The sequence below is a fragment of the Trachinotus anak genome, unplaced genomic scaffold (assembly GCF_046630095.1).
Source record: "Trachinotus anak isolate AG129_WGS33_773 ecotype Australia unplaced genomic scaffold, CSIRO_AGI_Tana_v1 ptg000028l, whole genome shotgun sequence".
Taxonomy (NCBI): domain Eukaryota; kingdom Metazoa; phylum Chordata; class Actinopteri; order Carangiformes; family Carangidae; genus Trachinotus; species Trachinotus anak.
Window position 1 is genome coordinate 20,717,501 of NW_027273879.1, and position 19,584 is coordinate 20,737,084.

The following is a 19,584-nucleotide window of genomic DNA, read 5'->3' on the forward strand; positions in this document are numbered from 1 at the left end:
AAGCAACAAAAACAAATGCACGACATACAAGTGTAACAGGAACAGTGATCTACATGCAGCTTGGAGAAGCTCAGTTCCAGCTTTACTTCTGTTACCAATCACTGACCTAGTTATCTTAACAAAGGTGAAAAAGGTGAACAGCCATACATACCATTTTCACCAGATTTTTGCTTATGGCATTTTTGGCTTTGGGTCGATTTATCCCAACGACGACGATACCTGAAAGACAGTGTAAAATCAGGCTGATTAAAAAACAGCTGAGCAGCATTTCAGACGTCACATTACATGATGTATCATCTACAAAGATCACATCATAACAGCTGACATGTTGTATCACGGCATGGTGCAACAGATGCACTGTCAACAGGACGTACTACATATTAATAGTTTACTGTTTCATCAAAGTTTAATTTCGGTCTGTACCATTGTTCATGATTATAACTGTAACTATTATAAAAAGTAAAGGAGAGCTGCTGCAACCATGTCTAATGCCCTCTCCGTTCCAAACCTTGATATCATGTTTATAATGCATATATGATAATATCTTGATCTGTTGTTTGTCTGTTCATCTGGTTGCCTTTTGCTCTCCATTAAGTGTAGTTGGGTTTTTTTGTACAGTTGTGGTTACACACTCTCTCTCCACCTCCGTACACTCGTATCTGAGTCTAATTCATTTGACAAAAAAGGGACAAAACACAAAAATATAAACGCAACACTTTTGTTGTTGCATCCATTTTCATGAGTTTTTTTCTACACATACGCATAATGTCTCTGAAATTTTCTGCACAAATGTGTTTAAATTCGTGTTAGTCTGTGTTGTAAAGATCATCCATCCACCTGACAGGTATGACATATCCCAGGTGCTGGTCACACAGCATGATTATTGCACAGCTGTGTCTCAGGCCGGTCACAATAAAAGGTCATTTTTAAATTTATGGCCAAAATCTAAATAATGAAAGTTTCTCATATGAAAGGATGCATCACTGAATCAATAGGATGGTGACATTTTCCACCAAGAAAGACCGATTATGTTTCATTTATTATCTGGGACAGACCTTTTTTCAGTCCAGCCACAATAACTCCAGACCTGTAGTCTGTGTTATGTAGTGTAACTGGGCCAATATTATCCAGTAACTGTCAATGCTAGTAAGCCTTGCTTCATGCTTGACATCAGATCCCTTCACCGTCTACATTCTTACAGGACACTGAACAACACACTCCTCACATCTCTCCAAAACCTTTCTAAAAGTGGGTCATGAAGCTGTCAGTCAGGGGATTTCAAACTACGAGCATCACGTTTCTCTGATCTTGAATCTGACTCAGATTTCTTTCAGTGACTCATCAGTTTTTGGTATTAAATTATTCATGTGATCAAAAAAGCTGGTGTTGCATTATACTCCAACTATCAGTCAACTCACCACTTCCCTTTTTTCCTGTCATCCCTACACTGCTGAAATATCAAGAGCTCTTTCCTCCGTCCCCTCTCCACTTCACTCGACCTCCCAAATGCATCCTGGGCTTTAGACACATCATCAAATATTGATCATTAGCTTTCCTGTTTAACTATTTCTCAGGTCAGCGACTGATTTCTTGAAACAAGTTACTTTCTTTCTTGTCTCCTCATTTACCAAATGTTAATTTAAATGATAATTCTATAATTTTATATTCAACAAATTCCCATTTACAACAACAATTGTCGATGCTCTCATAATTTTCAATGTTGGTTATTACTTTTATCTTTATGTAGTACTAAACTTCCTGTAACTTTGTCTGCCATCTTTCTATTGGCAGGATTTAATGTAATTTCTTTTCATTCAGTGCTTAATAACTCATCAAAATATTATCAAAAATCACACTACAGCGAAGTGCAATATCCAGATCACAGCAGCTGCAAAGTTCTGACAAAAGGTAAACTAAGTCACAACAAACTATAAATTTAGCATTGTGGTGCTACACAGACGCTACGGCCTAAAATCATGTTCTGCAGATGTAAACATACTTGTTTGGTACAAGACCCAACACAAATCACATCATCATCATTTTTATATTTTTGCAGTGAAAATGAAATACAAAAATGACCATACCAACGGAAAGCATGACTCATATCAAATATCTGCCAAAATAATTGCAATATTATTATTTTTGCATATCATTCAGCCCTAATTTAATTAAATCAAATTTCTATTACATCTGTAAATGGGGTTTTGGAAATAGAAATGTGCAAGACACATTGCATATGTGCAGTGGCAGCCAAGCAGGGATCAATTCTGCATTTGCAGGTACCATAAGGTTTAAACCTGGAGTATTGTTTGGTCCGGGGATTTAGATTTCTCCACATACATAACAGGGAATAACTATGTTTAGTGTAAATGGTCACATGACCAGAGGTGTTTACTTCCTGGTTGCACCACGAGAAGAGGATGGCTGCATCACAGCTCCCAAACAAAAGGTAAAGTATGTTAAAATAAATAAGGACAAAGATTTTTGGTACACATCATCTTCAAGGTGTCTACTATTGATATATGTACATGTGCAATTACACAGCGTTACTCAGTGAGATCATAGAACGAGTAAATATGTTGGTGGCAACAATAGTGACAACAGGTATACACACATAAAGATCCTGTTCTACTGAACTTTCTACTCTGTTCTTTCTTTTCGTTTCACCTTGAGTAAAGTTCTGGACATGTTGGATCCAGGTGACCAGTCAGCCAGGACATGAAGACATGCTTTATCAGTGATGATGAACCCCCCCAACCCCTCTCTCTCTCTCTCTCTCACTCACTCACACACACACATACACACACACACACACACACACACACACATACTATCAGGAGGGGCAGTGAACAGAGGCTTGATACTCAGCTTAGATACTGAGCACAATCATCAGGGGATGCTGGACTGAATGTGCATTTTAGCGAACAGTCATCATCCCTCTCACTGGCAGGAGGAGGCAGCAGGGGTGGAGGAGAGAGCATGGATGATCAGGTCTCCTAACTTCACATCTTTGAGGCGCAGTAGCCACCACTGCCTGGACCAGGTCACAGCCTGGTCACTGAGAGTTCAGTGTTACTACAAGATCTGAAGGATCAGAGACTTTATCAGGCTCTGGACTGGTCATCAGCTGACAAGTAGTGCTGGTGGTGGTTTGGGGACGGGGGGGGGGGGTTGGTTCTCATTGCGTCACTTACGTCAACAGGACCCCTCTACTTTAACGGTGGGCGGGGCCCTACTTTAGTTTGCATCCCATCTGGAGGTCTTAACAAGGTCTCGCAGGTAGTTCCGGGTTGTTGTGATGCTAACACTGATGCTAACACTGAAGCTAACTTTGCGTCCCTTTAGACAACAGCCGCTTCCCCGTTGACAAACACCGCAGTAGAACTGGCGTCGCCCCCGAGCGGAACTCACCGTCGTCCTCTCCGTCCAGGTACCGGACGCGCAGGTCGTCCTTCGGCTCGGAGCTGTAGCGCCGAGCCGCCGCCGCCGCGGGGCCGCTCCGCCGAGCGGCGGGAGGGAGGAGGTAGCGCCTCGTGCAGGACCCGGCTGCCGCCAACCTGCACGCGCCGTCCCGGTCCGCTGTGTGCGCGCGGAGGGCCTGCCACAGAGCGGAGCGTCGCGCGAGGAGCGCCATGCTGCAGGAAGAGCGTGACTTTCACCCGCGACCCCGGCCACGTGCCGTGGTCACATGACCGGGGCGGGCATGAGCGACAGCGCCGCTCCGCCCACAGGCGTCCTAACCTGTTTTTATATAGACGTTATAACATGTATAACAATGTTTTTATTTACAGTCTATGGTTATAACGCGTCTGTTGCTCAATATGTGAAAAGCCTGAAAATAAATGTTGAATATTACCCGTGAGTCTCTTTATGAAGCCAGATAACAATTGAAATCATCATATCTAATGCACACACTTTACAAAAGTAACATTTCAAGTGAAAACAACTCTGCAGTGTTGGACTGTATCAATATCTTTCTATCTTGTTGTTTGGGTTCCATCGTCTTCAAAGAAAAAAGCATCATCAACAGTTTGTTTGGGGTGTTTCTGGAGAAATAGACGTTAGTAATAGTTTTTCATGATTTGATTTGTTGAACAAAAAGCAACTGTGAAATTTCAACTTCTAATTTAAAAAAAATATTTTTTTTCTTTTACATATTTTTTTTGAAATGATGTGTTCTTACATTGGGATACTATGAAAAATACAAAAACAGCATACATGATTCAGTGACAAGACATTTATTGTAAACAAAAATTCACTGTTACAATAAATCTGGAGAAAGGTGTTCTGCTGGATTTCAGACTGCTGGGCAAACCTGACAACTAATACACTCACCGTGTGTTCGAAGTGAACTGTAATATTGTATTTCATAGCAACTGAGGTTGACTGAAGTCAGCATTTTATACTGACTACAGAGAAAGGTCATGGTATGATGTAATCATCCAAATGGCTCTAAGAAATGAATAAATAGGCCATCTGATATAATCCTGACACTTCTGGATTCCATAATATGTAATAATACAGTTATAAGAACTGTAAGAGTATAACGCTGAATCTCTGCAGACATTTTGATAACAAATTTTCATTTTTCACAAACTGGGGATAGAATGTGACAGAAATTATGTCAGAGCTTTATAAAATACAGTTACACTCCAGTTCCATCGGGTGGTGCTTTCAATTCTCCACAGTCTCACACACATTCTCAGTTTAACAAGCAGCCTGGAAAGTTTAAGTAATCAGCAAGACTACTAAAAAAAAACACAAGCGATGTATGTTTGGCAAACGGTGAACCAGTGAATGAAGCAAACCTTTTTAAAAGTTACATGAAATTTGGATTAAAACCAAAATCTGTAACTTCCTGCTTTTTTTTTTTAACTACAGCAGAGGCGATGGAGTGTGTAGTGTGGTGTCAGTGAAGTTATTTCTGCTCCCTGTTGGAAAGCAGTGACAATATCACTGTCTGCAACATGTAAAACAATACAGTATTGTTTACGTAACTGATGAAGGTAAGCGGCATTAACCCTGTCAATCAGTAATCAATAAGTAATTTCTTAGGTCTGTAACTTTCAAATAGACTCCTCAAGACTTTCCTGAAAAGATGTAATTTGACACGAATTACAGGGACACAGGGATGTCCTTGAAAAAAAAAAACATTTAAATTTCACTTACATTAATTCACTATTCTTAACCGTAATTCTCCAAGTGTTTATTTATGTTTGTCTGTAGACAAATTCCATATTTTTCTGCTGACAGGCTGCACAATGACTAAAGATTCCCTTGGTTACACTGACAGTTAATTTAAGTAACGGGACAAGTGCCAATTAACTGTCCAGTTTTCCCTTATTATCTATCAAATTACATAGTTCTTTCCAGGAAAGGAAATTATTTAGAAATTACAAACCTATAAAATCAAATATTTCTGTAAAGCACAAGCATGGACTGCATCTCCAACCACTTTAAATTAATTTAATTGATAACTTTATGGATTTCAGCTGGCAAAAAAACGGCCAAACTGCGGCCACGCCAGGCTAGACCCAGCACAGCTCCACAAAATCAAAGCAGAACAGCGTTCAGTGTGTAATGATGGTTGGAGTCCAGTGACAGCAGTCATGGATCATTTGGTAAAAGGAAAATAAAAGTTTCACACCTAACATTGTCCTACACAAAGTCTGCCATATATTGTTTAACAATTTATGGTATGTTTTCAAATGGTGACTGGAAATACTTTATTTAGGCTCCCTCTACCTCAGAGATATTGGTTGAAACGGGTTTATTTCTAAGTTTTATAAACACATTTGATCATATTTTATTTTTTAAAAATCTCAGTGTTTTGTGATCTGCTCTTTTTTTAAGGCAAAGGCAAACATTTCCTCCATTTCTGCACGAACTCAGTCAGTCACAACCTACTCATCTCTGTGCTTTCACTGATTTCTGTTCAGTTTAACATACATTCTGTCTCTAATCACCAGATCTTCTTGCACAGATGTTGTTTTACATGAGAAGCCTTCCAGCTTTCTTGAAGGGCATAATCCGGTTGTTTCCTGGTAGACTTTTAATATTGCAGGATTAAAGTGTTAACTCTAATTGATGGTAGTAAAAGACGACCAGAATTAACGAGTGAATGAAATAAGTATTTGCCCCGCCTTTAGTATGCAACCTTTGTTTGTGTTTGTAACAGCTATTGTTTTAGAGTCTGCCATTATCTGAAACACCTTTCATTTGAAAATGTACAGGAATCGAAACATTATTTGACCCTTAGAGGAACCACACAGTGCAACAGCAAATGAAGTGGAAATGCACAAAATACAAAAGTTATTCAGAGGAACATCCTTATGACAAAGACTCATAATGATCACTGGTGCTTTTGGTTGACTCTATCACAGACCCTTGCTGTGTTGTGGTCAGTCTTTTCAAGGAGGCCACTCTTGCAGACAGGCTGGCCAGCTCCTGTTTTATATGCAAGTCCTCAGCCTCTGACTGTGCATAGGAAGGTTCTTTTACATCCACCGTGGTTTTGTTTGAGATGGGGCTTGGCGTTCGCCTGCTACTCCTGCAGCCATCCCACAGTGTCTCTGTGCTGCTTTTATGCCACTCAGACTGGTGGGTCCAGCCTTGCATGTTGGTGACCTGCACTGACAAAGGGCACAGGGGGGGCTGCTTGTTCTGTGAAGAGTCCTGAGTGGTCTGGTAGCATCCTCCCTCTGTGATGCTGACAGGAGATGAGGATTTTCTAGGGAACTCGTATTCAGGGTCAATGGCCTCCACTTTGATTTGGACGGTTCTGGCTTTGATCCGCAGTTTATGGGGCAAAGCTGAAGAACTGGCATCGGGCACTTTGTGCGTGGCGACAATGACACTTCTTGGGTCAGCTACAGACGGTACCAACCCTTTGGGTACCTGCTGCTCGTCCTCGCCGTCTGAGGATTTGCTCACAGCACCATCTTCTGAGCTCCTGGGGGAGTCACTGGATGACCTGGTGATCTGCAGGAACGAAGCAGCCTGGGAGTAGACACCAGACAAAGGGCTGGCTGTGTAGTTTCGATACAGCTCATAGGGACTGCTCCTCTCCTGTGCATAGCTGCCATTCTCTGCTGGTTCTTGCTTGACCTCTGCCGTCCTGCAGATACTGAAGCTACCCTGAGTTGCAGTGCATGTCTCGGGCATGTGAGGTGAATGCTTGATGACTGATATGCAGCTGCTGCGCAAATGAAGAGGCTCCAGATCCCTGCTGGAAGAAGCCTGGTCAGCACTGGGTGGAACAAACTCCTGGTAGAGGTTGACAGAGTTGGATCTGGATAACTTCTGGGCTTCTTGGGCATACACTGCTGAGCTTACGAGGCCAAACTTCAGCTTCAACGACAGGAGCTCGGCCTTGAGGGAGGCATTTTCCTCTCCAAGGGCCATCAGCTTGTTCTCCAGCACCATGTCATTTATGCGCCGCTTCTCCCTCGAGCGCTTGGCTGCCTCGTTGTTTTTGCGACGCCTCTCCCAGTAAAGGGTGTCTTTTTTCTCCTCTGGGATAAACTCTCTTTTCCTGCGGCAGGTAGTTTTAGCCTTGAACGGAAGTGCAGAGATTTTGTGGCCCATCAGGTCTGTGTTGGCCCCTTGTAAGGCCACAGCCAGGACCAGGGCATCCTCTCCTCTATAGGACTCACTCGAATCCACCTCTTGCTTGATTGATTGCATATTACCACTGTTTGGTACTGTCAGTATTCACAAAGGTCTTTAACTGTACACCATGATGCTTGTATGCATTAACAGTGTCTGCCACACTCAATGAATCCCCTTGAGTTGAGGAAATCTGTGGAACAACAGACAGTGAGAGAGGTTGTTTAAATGTCAGTGTCATGTTGAAGCAAAATTAATATTTTTATCAAGTTAATGGTATTCTGAAGTAATGTACTACCTCTAGGGTAGAGGTAGTACTGTGAATCTACTGTGAAATCCATTGTCCACAATCTGATACAAAGATTATAGACGTATACGCATTTGTTAGTTGATATTTATGTTTCATATTGATTCAGCTCAGATCCAGTTGGACTCATGGCTGGATTAATCTCCTGAGGGGAAGTTTTATTATTTCCCCTGGCACCCACAAAACCAACCAGTAGTGCAGAGATCAACCAACTAGTTGAGTGCCAGAAATTTAATGCCAACAATTTTGATGATTGACTGGTAATCCAGCCTTGGCAGGACTTGATATTTTCCTTGTTCTGTTAGTAATTTGAATTGTTCTTGAGTTACTAAATTAAAAAAGACATGTCGGTATTTGGTCAATTTTTATTTGCATTGAATTAAATACTGAACAAAATGCAAAAAATTAAGCATGCAAGTTTTTTTTACATGACATAAGTGAGTGTTGTTTACTTCTGTTTCATCTAAAGTTTGTTCCCATATAGACTGCTCATATTAGCTGCTGCTAGCTTTGGAAGAAGTCACAGCTGCTATGGTTAATGTCAGCTGGCCTCAGGTTAACTGCACTATTGTTAATGCAGTCTCTTACTTCAGACGTGAATGGCTTGAAGTACGTATTCAGCTTGGATAAGTATGTAAATAATTTATTTTATCTGTATTATTATTATTATTATCATTGTTGTAATTATATTATTAATCAATGAAGACAAGAGGGAAAAAAGGTAGAGACAAAACTTCCTGGTTTTCTTGCAGAAGTAAGAAAACCTACTTCAGTATTGCACTGACATTTATAACCATGTTAATAACAATAATAAAAACTCAGCCCTTGAATGGAGCCATTCTCTCATGTTGCTCACTTCATATGTCTAAAGAAGGCCTGTCATTTTTTGAGACCCAACCTAATCTCATTGTTTATTTAATATTTCTCTTTTTTAGTGGACTTTAGTGAACATAGTTTCCTATAACCCCGCTGCTAAACGTCACAGCGCCACAAAAGAAACAAGCCCATGGGCAAGTTGATGGTCCGCAGTGAGCTCAGATATGTCTGCAGTGAGTGCTCTCAGTTTTAAAAACTGCAGAGATGAAAGTAAAAAACTGGGAAAATGACTTCAGAAGAGAGCGTTCATGTTTTTTATGGATATGGACAAAACTAAGTTACAATGACAAAGAGTTGTTCCGATACCAGTATCAGAAATGCCTCTAATACTGTGTAAAATACAGTATCAGGTATCAACAAGAATGAAAGTCCATGCACCGATCAGATACCATGTGATTTATGAATTGTTTAATAGGTAGTTACAGCAGCAACTATGGTTTCAGAACAGGGAAGAACTGATTTCCTGTCAATAGTGTAACGTTAGCTGTTAGCAAAATGAGCAATTTGGTCAAATGTTGCACTGGAAAGTCCAACGTCTACAGTATGTAAGGCTTTAATATGCAGGGGTGTCACTAGTGCCAGGACAACTGGTGTAGGAAGTGTTATTTATTCCTAGATTTTTTTTTTATGACAAATTATATAATAAAAGAATTATTATATGGCATCCATACAGGATTAGTTCTATACAGCTGTTAAATGTTTATTTTTTGAATGTACTGGTATCGAATCAGTACTTGTACAGGTATCGGACTCGGTATTGGGAAGGTAAAAGTGGTATCAGAACATCTCTACAATGACGTGAGTATCCACACTGCTACGTCATCTGTAGTAATCATTTAACCTGGTTAATAGGACAAAGGTTGAAACTTCTAACAGCAGGTTTTGTGGTCTTACAGTATGGGACATAAACTCCAGGAACATCCTCCATTCTTCCAGAAAGGCTGATCACAGAAAAGCTTGAGGAAACTGTCAGGACTTCAGGTGGAGAGGGGAAGGCTGAAAACACACACACACACACACAGAGAGAGAGAGGGAGAGAGAGAGAGAAAGTTAGTGTCCACTAGTTCAAACAGAAGTGTGAGGTCAGTCAGAAGCCAGAATGAATCATGTGTTTTTTTTGGTAACAAAAAATATGAAAAATAGAAAACATAAAGACTTTTTAAAAAGACACATTAACTGTAACCTGGTGAAGACAAAATAAGTGAGTATTGTTCTGTTCAGTCTCATTATAATGACTTTTTAAAATTTGGCAAATAAATGGTGTTGCTTAAAGCAGTGGTTCTCAAAGTGAGGTTCAGGGACCCTCAGAGGTCCTTGAGGAGGTTCATTTATTTTCACTATATCTCCATCCATAAGTAACATAATGACAGAATGTATGACTGTTGTTTTTTCAAACACCGTCTGTAATAAAACATGTAGAAGAAAAAATCTTATGAGAAGAGGTCAATATACGCTTTGATGATTTCTTTATCATGTCTGAAAGCCTGTACAAAAAGTCAAAAGGCCTGTGATTGATAAAAATGATTTGATTAAATAACTGATGAATCAAGAAAAAAACATAAATCAATCAATCATGAAAACAATATTTGTACCCCTAATGTGTTTCATAGAAGGTTCATTTAGTGATATATGCCATAAGAGTGCCCTAGATAATGAAGGTTTTCAAACAAATTGAGAGTTGACTGCATCTCCAAATAACAACCATTCTTCTGTCAACCGGTTCCTCAGAGAGACTTCAATCCTGGCCTTCTCCCTCTATGAACTTAAACCAACTTTTTTACCGCTTAAAGTTACAGCTCAGCACTGAACTCTGTAGATAAAGTATTAATAAGGTAATACTGAATAACTAGAGCCCATCACCATAAAACGACATCTGCATATTTAACGTAATCTCTATATCTGGGTTTAAAATAATAGTTTTGAGTGGAGTGTTACCTAAAAAGGCAATTCAGCCAGTTTTTTGCCTTCCAAGCTCCCGTACATCCAGAGAAGGAACAAAGGACTATAGACAGCTGTAATCGTAACGTGTGGCCTGGCAGAAACACACAGCCTGTAACCTGAGGCCTTCATTACACACACTCATCACCCCCAACATAACTAATGTTAATCGTGACTGCAGCACAGAGATGTCGGTTTATGGAAATGAAAAAGTTTCACATGTGGTATCATTTCCCAGATAAAGGTCTCCCCTGGCTCAGTGTCCTCATGTTGCTGTTCACGTGGGTCATGAGGGAAGTAAATGATTAAGAGAGAACTATGAAGAATAAGTGACAAGTAGACTAATGTATAGGCTTGTGACTTCAACATGGAATGTGGCTCAGTTCTTTGGTAGTCGCAATTTTGTGAATTTTTTTTCATGCTTCATACTGTTCACAATTTGAAATACCAGCTGTAGGCCAGTAGTTCACCTTAAAAGTTTTCTTTGCCTATTTTAGATATGACTTTACAGATGCTGAGATTATGCACATCATGGCTGGGGCTCTGCGGGTATAATCTCTCCCTTTTGTCCTTTCTAACAAGGCAACATATGACATCAAGACTAAATCTGGATGACACGTGATAAGGATGGGTGGTAATGTTACCGCACGGGGCGCGGGGGGGGGGGGGGGGGGTTCACGGTCGGTTCCGCCGCAACAGGCCGGGTCGATCTGCGGAGGGAGCGACCCAAACCAAAGCGGTCGGAGCGCCCTATAGCCCCAGATCTCCTCATTGTGTCCGTATTACACAATACAGACTCCCTCCGGCCTCCGACTGCCAGCAATTTCTATGGTTGCAGACATTATGCAATATTTGCCTGTGTGGCAATAACAATACGGGCCTGTGTTTGTTCGGCTCCGTATGTATGGGTGTATAATAAATATCTTTTAAGAAATAATAAATATGAATCAGATAATTAACGCCTGGCGTAACAGTCTGTATTGAGACCGTGTGGACATTTACCTCATGATATCATTGACTTGCTTACTCATTACACTGGCGGCTGAAGCGTGGGGTCTATCTACGCCCTAAAAAGTGAGCTGTTATAATGTGAGGATGAACGACAGAAAATACAGTTTAAAACCTGCTGCTTCGTTAACTCTATTATTATTAATAACCTATAGGCTCATTACAGCCATACACCAGCAGCAGCCATACAGCTTTGATAAGGTTACTGCCAGCCACATCAGATTCTGGGTTACAACACAGTGTCGCAATCCGTAAACCCCTGTTGCTGGCAGGCCTGCGTGCTGAATAACATTCAATACATGGCTCTTACACCAGCCGCTGTCCGGCTTTTCCCAGCTGTGTACAAGTGAACTAATAATACAGTGCAATAACTAATAATAACGCCACACCAAGAAGATAAACGCTAGCACAAAGTTGAGTTTGGACACACATTTACTGTGAACACTATCGTGGCTGTTGTACGTTTTAAATGAAAACACAGAGGTTAGCCGAGCCACAAGAGATGTAAGCTAACATTAGCACCGCTGTGATTCTGGGGCGGTCCTGCATCCCGCAGAAATCCTTGTGACACTTAAATAACAAAAATGTTGGCTTACTGATGACCTCAAATCAAAACTGTACCTTTCTACGTCCTGGTTGGAGGCTTTGGTCTGGTTTTCCACGGCGCATCAAGTACAGGGGAGAAGTACAGGTTTCCCATCAGCTAATAAGGAAATAACTGTGGCGATTAAATCCTACAAGTTGCGAGGTAACTCGTCTCCTCCCGTTGCTTTTTCCTTTCAAGGTGGCTACTGACTCATGGATCTGTGTTAGTAGGTCAGTGGTTAAGTATATTGGCAGCGTGAGATTAAATGACAGGCACTCCAGCCAATCGGAACGCAGCATTTCTCAATTTTAGCCAATGACTCTTGGCGTCGGCGGAGAGCCCAAATCTCATATAATGTATGTCGTCATGCACAATGTGTATGAGGCATTCAGGTGCGTTACTTCACCACGACGTACTTTTCATGATTTCATAACGAAATCTTCCAGACTTATTTAACGTTTATAATACTACGGCTAATAAATAAAAAAGCACCTTTGTGAAGTTACACAGTAACTACTGCGGACAGATTAGCTAATATATAGTCAGCAACATGTAGTTATTGCTATATAATTTAAATCTAATATTGTTTGATCACTGTATTACATTAACAGAAAATGTAAAATCATCATTTATTGAATACTCTTACGCAACTACAAATAATACTGCTTCTAATATAATAATAATAATAATAATAATAATAATACTATGAAGAAGAAGAATGAGTATTATTAAGCAACTACGGTTTAAAATCCAACAATACTTGGCGCCATATCTAAAAAAACAACCACCTGCACAAACTTCATAATGTGGTCACTCAGCGGTGGAAGAAGTATTCAGATCCTTAAAATGAGCAAAACCACAGTATAAACAAAATTAATTACAAACACAATTTTACTTAGCCTACGCAAAAGTATATAAGTACTATCAGCAAAACATGGCCTATCCTAGACTGAAATAAAACATGTTTACAAGATTTTATGAATTTGAAGAAAGTGATAAAAGCAATCCAAAAATATAAAACAAAAAAGCAAAACAACAAACAAACACAAAAAACAGAAAACAACAACAACAAAATTCTTGAAAGAGAAATATACAAATACATCACGGAGTTCAGTAAAAGAATAACGAAAAAGAATTTAAGTAAGAAAAAAGGCAATGAAAAGATTTTTTTAACTGACCCTGATACACTCGCACATACTTTTTGTATTTCTTTCTTTTTTTTTTTGTGCACTGGTTAAGCCCAGCTGGAGAAACACATGCAGATGGGGGACCTGTTCTCCAACTCTGTGTTGTGTTGTCTTCATTTAGTCCTACTGCTTTACCTCTAGGGGTCACTATTGGATAGCTGGTGTAAATTCAGATATCGCTTGTTCCTCGATGTTCAGAGTTAAAATGGCCGCTGCATACCAGCCTCTGGGTGAGTCCGAGGCTGCGGCCACAAAAAATCAAAATAATCTTATTTCGTAACCACTTGTCCTGGACCTCGATGGAAAACCTCATGAGGTTGAAGAAGGATGTGAAGGAGAATTTATAAGGACGCAGCAAAAGACGGTGCAACGAGAGTACGACTGCACTTTTTAAAAACCAACTTTATTTATAATGCATGGCTGTACAGTGGTAAACTAAATGCTGTAATCCTACAATTGAAGTAACGTGTCTTGTCCAAAACAGAATCACACCTAATAAAGGATGGTTTTTATTTATACATAGGGTCCATTTAACCATTTATCACTCATTGGAGGCAGCAACAAAACAGATATTGTTAAAAAAATAAAAAATGAAAACAAAACAAACTGGACTGAAATGTTGAAATAATATAATGAAATGAAACGAATATACAAGTGGAAACATTTGAGCCATTCAAATGAGAGTAGAAAAAGAAGAAATCTATATTTATGGATTTGGAGCGCAGCCAATCTTGCAGAGATTTTCATAAGTTTTGGATCATATCACAAGCATAAAGCAGGTGCTTTGCTGTTTCTACATTATGTGGGTGTGCCATGGTGAAACTACAATGGTGTATCACTTTAAATGTTGCTGCCGCAGGGATTTGTGGGACGCCATTATCTCCTTTTCTTTCATAAAGGAAGGTCCAGTGTATCCCACACTAAAGAAGATGTGACAGAAAGCACCGAAGCTTATCATTTAGAGAGTTCAACCAGCTTTTAACATGGCTGCCACAGATATTTCCAGGTCATTTCATCAAGAAATACACTTCTCCACTGTGCTTGTAGTATGAAAGTCAAGTGGCTACTTGTGTGCCGAATCTCTGGTATCTCTTATCAGCCCCTAGTCCAGACCTGAGTGCTGAGATAACACCCCCACCCCAGTGTCAGATGCATCTACCGCCACAATAAACTGGCGTGAAGGATCTGGCTGAGCCAGAACAGGTGGGGTGGTGAAGAGAATCTTTAGCTGGGGAAAAGCCAGGTCTGCCTCGGGGGTCCGGGTAAATGACATGGAGGAGGTTAGTTTGTGAGGGGTGCTGGCACTCAAGTCCTTCATAACTCGGCAGTAGAAGTTGGCGAAGCTCAGAAACCTCTGACGCTGTCTGCGGGTAGTAGGTAAAGGCCACTCAGCTACTCCCTTCATTTTCTCTGGATCTGTCTTTACCTGCCCACTCTTGATGTTGTACCCCAGCAAACTGGCCGTCTTGGCATGGAACTTGTATTTCTCCACCTTAACAAACAGTTTGTTTTCCAGAAAACTCTGCAGTACCTGGTGGACATGTGAAATGTGTTCAGACATGTCTTTGGAAAAGATGAGAATGTTGTCTTGATCAACAAAAACAAAGCAGTTAAAAAAAAAAAAAATCTCTTGCCACATCATTTACTAAGGCCTGGAAGACAGTGGGAGTATTGGTTAGTCTGAATGGCTTCAGTAGAGGCAAAGTAGCGTGTTAAATGCCTCTTTCTCTCTTTCTCGGATGGGCAAGTCTTTGCTGAAAACCCTGAAAGTAAGCAGGTATGAGTAGCAACGCCCTCTGTAGGAGACAAAGCAGACAACAACAATTTGAGTGGCAAAATGGACTCTGACTAGTTACTCCAGTAGACCAATTGATATGAGGATTATGCCGCTTTAACCAGGGGTGGCGTAACACCAGAGGCGTTTTGGGGGCTGAAATAACATTGTGCATGATTTTGTCTATGTGCTTGCCTGACAGAACCTATGATATTACACCTGTGCGGTGAGCACCACGACCCAAAAATCTCTTATCTAAGATATTTGCTCTGAGAGAGGATGCTAATGGTTCCTGGGAAATTCTGGTACCACAGCTACTGGCAAGTCCTGTCTTTTGAACGTAAAATATTGGAGGCAATGACACGTCCAGGCTGACCACTATATAAACAGTAACCCATCCTCATGTGGCGCAGACTCTCAGCAGGTGACTGGCTTGACCTAGTGGCATGGGTTCTTCCTCTGGCTCAAAACTTGCTCTAGTGGAGAGGGGAGGCCCTGGAAGTGACCGGCTTTTACTCGTAACCGCTCTTGCTGGCAACTGTCTGACCTAATAGCTAGTGAGACAATAGATTCCAGGTTAGGTTGAAGTCAATGTGAAGTCAATTCATTTTTCAACTGTTCCCTTAGGACTTTAACAAACCCCCCATAGGAACATGTCATTCCACCGGGAATCAGCTGCTGGTGTTCAAAAGTCCACCACACTTCTAGATCCCTGTTGCAAATGTAGAAGGTATTTCTAAGCATTTCCAAAATGATCAGGATGGTTTGAGCAACGACATCTTCATATGAGCCTGCAAACAGATCTTGAATTTACTGCCCCAGCCCACACCAAAGCCCTTCCCTTAACAACCCCATAATGTATTGTATGTAATGACTGATCCAAAGAGAAGGTTAAAGGCTGCTGGTTGAAAACCACAGAGCACTGCAGAGGTAGTGAAATCTTGACCCATTGGAAGCTGATGTAGTGAAAAGAGACATTAATAGCAAAACTTGGGTGACTGAGTCATTTGGTTTACCATAGCTTGACTGTTGTCGGAAAGAGTTAGAAGCAGTTGTTCATGGTGACCAAGTGGGTTCCTCCGACTGGAGATTACTCTTTGCATATCTGCTGTTTCTTGACCCAAATGTAGATCTCAGACACAGATGTGAAGTAAAAGTTCAAACAAAGGCAGTTTATTCTCGTACTGTACTAAAATTGGCTGGTGAAGAGTGGACAGAAATACACACACACACACACACACACACACACACAAATAGAGGGAGAGAGACATACAGGGGACAAACAAGACACACAAGGGAGGGGAACACAACAGAAACACAAATGAGGGGGAGCCAGTGCCAAACCCCAACAAATAGTTGCCTATTGTTTTGAGGGAAAGGGAAATTTAATCCTATAAACCAATATATAAATATATTTGTTGTGTAAACAAGAATTTAAAATCCAACAGAAAGATAAAGTATGTGATTCATTTTATTAGTATCAGCAATAAATGTATTTCCTCACTACAGAGTATATTTTCCACCCTGGCGTAACTTGACTGTACAGTGTACTTTTGATGACAAAACATATTCAACAAGTGATAGCACATGGTTTTCTTATTTTACCAAGGGGCAATACACCATTTTATTCATATGACTTTATTGAACACTCCACAGATGGATGCACACAATGTACGGTAAGCAAAAAAACTGCTTCAACAAAGTGGTGGACACAAACAAACTAACAAAAGGACATTATATTAACACTAGGCTTAGCAATCTTCACCAGTAAAGAAAACTATAAACAAATAAAATGTTCAAACCAAAGCACATAAATTACAAATCTGTACAACTTGGTTATCAAAGATGGTGTAAAATGTATCAGCCCAGTGGGATATATGTCACACGGAATAAAAAGTTTGTCAGTAGCCTCAAAAAAGAGATTCAACAACGACTCTTTGCTCTTAATCAAGACTAAAAGTTCCCAAATACATCTCAGTGAATTTAATTGTTAACAAAGTTACTTTCAAAACTCCTATAATATTTTATTCATGATACATTCTATTGTTCTGTGATTGTGGCTTTAACAAACCATAAAATAGTAACTTCAAAAACAACATTAAATTGTCATTGAGGGGTGCATGAGCTGCACGAAAGCAAAGCACTTGCCTACCACAACAGAAACCTGGGTTCATGTCTGGGTTCTGGTAGATACCTCTGGCTTGGTAAACACAACTGGCATTATATGTAGGTGGGAAAAGGGTGAGGGATTATAGGTTGGGTAGGTAGGTTGGGGTGCCTGTAAAGAGGTGTGTGCCATCTGAAGTGGCATGGTGGGTTTTGCGGGCTTGAACCCAGGTTGTTGAGCATCCCAGTGAATGAGGACTGCACTTTTAATTCTGCTTAATCAATGACACCAGCATGTAAGAGGTACAAACATGAGACACACTTGACATTCAAATGTGTCAGTACTATCTAAAAAAAAGCATAGAAAACATTCAGTCACAGTTCTGCAAAATTGCTCCTTTCACTTTTATGCTGCTCATTGAATTTTTGGCAAGCAAGCACAGCTCACAGAATATTTTAGCTCTGCTGTCCTTCAAACAGCACCACACTTATGTGTCTGACATGTGGACTGCCAAGCTGTCAGTCTGTGGGGGGTCATTGTCACCTAACAATTCTGTTTCAGGCAAGTCCTCATTTTGTTCCAGGTCCTTGTGGGATGCCCTGTCAGCTAAGTCCTCATCATTGGTCTTGGAGTTCTCATTTAGTAAAGCTGCTCGCTCTGTGACAGAAGAACTGGAAGGAGCAGAGGTGACGTAATCTGTGGATGTGGATCCACTGCCACTATGGTGAGAACCAGCTTTGGTAACCATTTGTTGTTGGTGATGCATCTGCTGGTGGGGCATGGCCATGGGTATTTGCATGGGGTAAAAGTTCTGCAGGTAGGGGTAAGCTGACATTGGGTGATATCCATTGACAGGAATATAGAGCTGCGGGGGCACCATTGGCCGATGCATTTGACCCTTCATGGCCATGAACTGGGGCTGATGGAATGGCAAGCTCTTTTTAGGACTTGTGTAGCGCGATGCATTCGCTGTGCTCATGCTGATGTTGCTAACAGGGCTGGTGCTTAGAGAGCTGGTCTGGGTTGTGTTGCTTGTGCCAGACGTCTGAGCAGAGCTGTTACAGTTGGACAGACTCTCCCAGGAGCGCAGACGTGTGTGGATGTCCTTGAAGCGAGGTCTTCTTGCTGGGAATTCACTCCAACACTCCAGCATAAGGGTGTAAATCCAGCCTGGGCAGTCATCTGGACAGGACAGTAACTGATGGCTGTGGACCATCTCGATCACGTCCTGGTTAGAGTAGCCACAATATGGCTGCAGACCATAACTGAAAGTCTCCCACAGCAACACACCATAAGACCATATGTCGGATTCTGTGGAGAACTTGCCATACATAATTGCTTCTGGGGACATCCAACGAATGGGGAAAGGGCTTGTGCCCATGAGATTGTAGTAGTCAGCAGAGTAGACGTCTCTGAACAGGCCCAGATCCAGAATCTTGATGCTGAGTTTGTCAAAGACTAGAATGTTTCGGGCAGCAAGGTCTTTATGAATTACTTGCTGGCTGGAGAGGTACTCCATTCCGGCAGCGATCTGGGTAATAACGTGAAGAAAATCAGCCTGTTCCAGAGTGGACTTGACTGTCTTGTCATCATCAGAGCTGCCAACATCTGAGTTGGGGGAGCGCATCACCAGATACTCATGCAGGTCACCAAGGCTGGAGTAGCTGAATATCATGCTCATTGGCTGCTCTTTGGTGACCACACCCAGCAGACAAACTATATTTTGGTGCTGTAGGTGAAAGCGGAGCATGGCTTCATGGCGAAATTCTTCACAGAGAGTGGTGTCGACCTTGTCTTTTAATGTCTTGATGGCCACCACCTGGGCCTGCTCACCAGGTGTAGTGCCATACAGGTGGCCTTTGTATACCTTGCCAAACCGATCCTCACCAAGCTCCTCCATGAACCGTACCGCTGACATATTGATCTCCCGCAGCTTGGCCTGCAACCACAAGCAATGAATACAAATCATCAAAGGGCATGGCCATCAACAAAACCTAAGGTAGTACTTTAGCACTGGAATGCAACAATTCTGAATTCAGGTGTATGGAGATCACTTTTTTTTATTACTGAGTGTTCACAGAAGTATCTGGGTTGGTGGGGTGTGTTGCTTGAACTAACAATGAGATTCCAGGGAGAGTTTCAGAAATTGTTAAAGGATTGTCTGACACCAAAACACTGCACAGGTGCAGGTTT

General features: G+C 41.2%; 3 protein-coding genes across 4 annotated transcripts in view; all 3 read right to left on the reverse strand.

Moving 5' to 3' along the window:
• The window catches only part of auh (AU RNA binding protein/enoyl-CoA hydratase), a 13,097-nt gene extending 9,422 nt beyond the window's left edge, over positions 1 to 3,675 (reverse strand). The window contains exons 1-2 of one of the 2 annotated variants that reach the window (XM_071465563.1): positions 3,412 to 3,675; positions 152 to 219 (exon numbers count right to left, since the gene is read on the reverse strand). In XM_071465563.1, the coding sequence (XP_071321664.1) occupies positions 152 to 219; positions 3,412 to 3,634 (291 nt within the window). In that variant the 5' untranslated portion in view covers positions 3,635 to 3,675. Of the gene's footprint in view, positions 1 to 151; positions 220 to 3,194 lie in introns of both variants that reach the window. The other variant, XM_071465564.1, reaches the window with a different exon arrangement.
• A 547-nt stretch (positions 3,676 to 4,222) lies between these two features.
• Positions 4,223 to 12,640, reverse strand: nfil3 (nuclear factor, interleukin 3 regulated). The gene is made up of 3 exons (XM_071465562.1): positions 12,359 to 12,640; positions 9,686 to 9,787; positions 4,223 to 7,801 (listed from the first exon to the last, which is right to left on the reverse strand). Exon 3 carries the CDS (start codon positions 7,684 to 7,686, stop codon positions 6,331 to 6,333), a length of 1,356 nt encoding a protein of 451 aa, XP_071321663.1. The 5' UTR covers positions 7,687 to 7,801; positions 9,686 to 9,787; positions 12,359 to 12,640; the 3' UTR covers positions 4,223 to 6,330.
• A 4,097-nt stretch (positions 12,641 to 16,737) lies between these two features.
• ror2 (receptor tyrosine kinase-like orphan receptor 2) overlaps positions 16,738 to 19,584 on the reverse strand; it is a 43,702-nt gene continuing 40,855 nt past the window's right edge. The window contains exon 9 of the mRNA XM_071466391.1: positions 16,738 to 19,330. Within this exon, the coding sequence (XP_071322492.1) occupies positions 17,879 to 19,330 (1,452 nt within the window). The 3' untranslated portion in view covers positions 16,738 to 17,878. The remainder of the gene's footprint in view (positions 19,331 to 19,584) is intronic.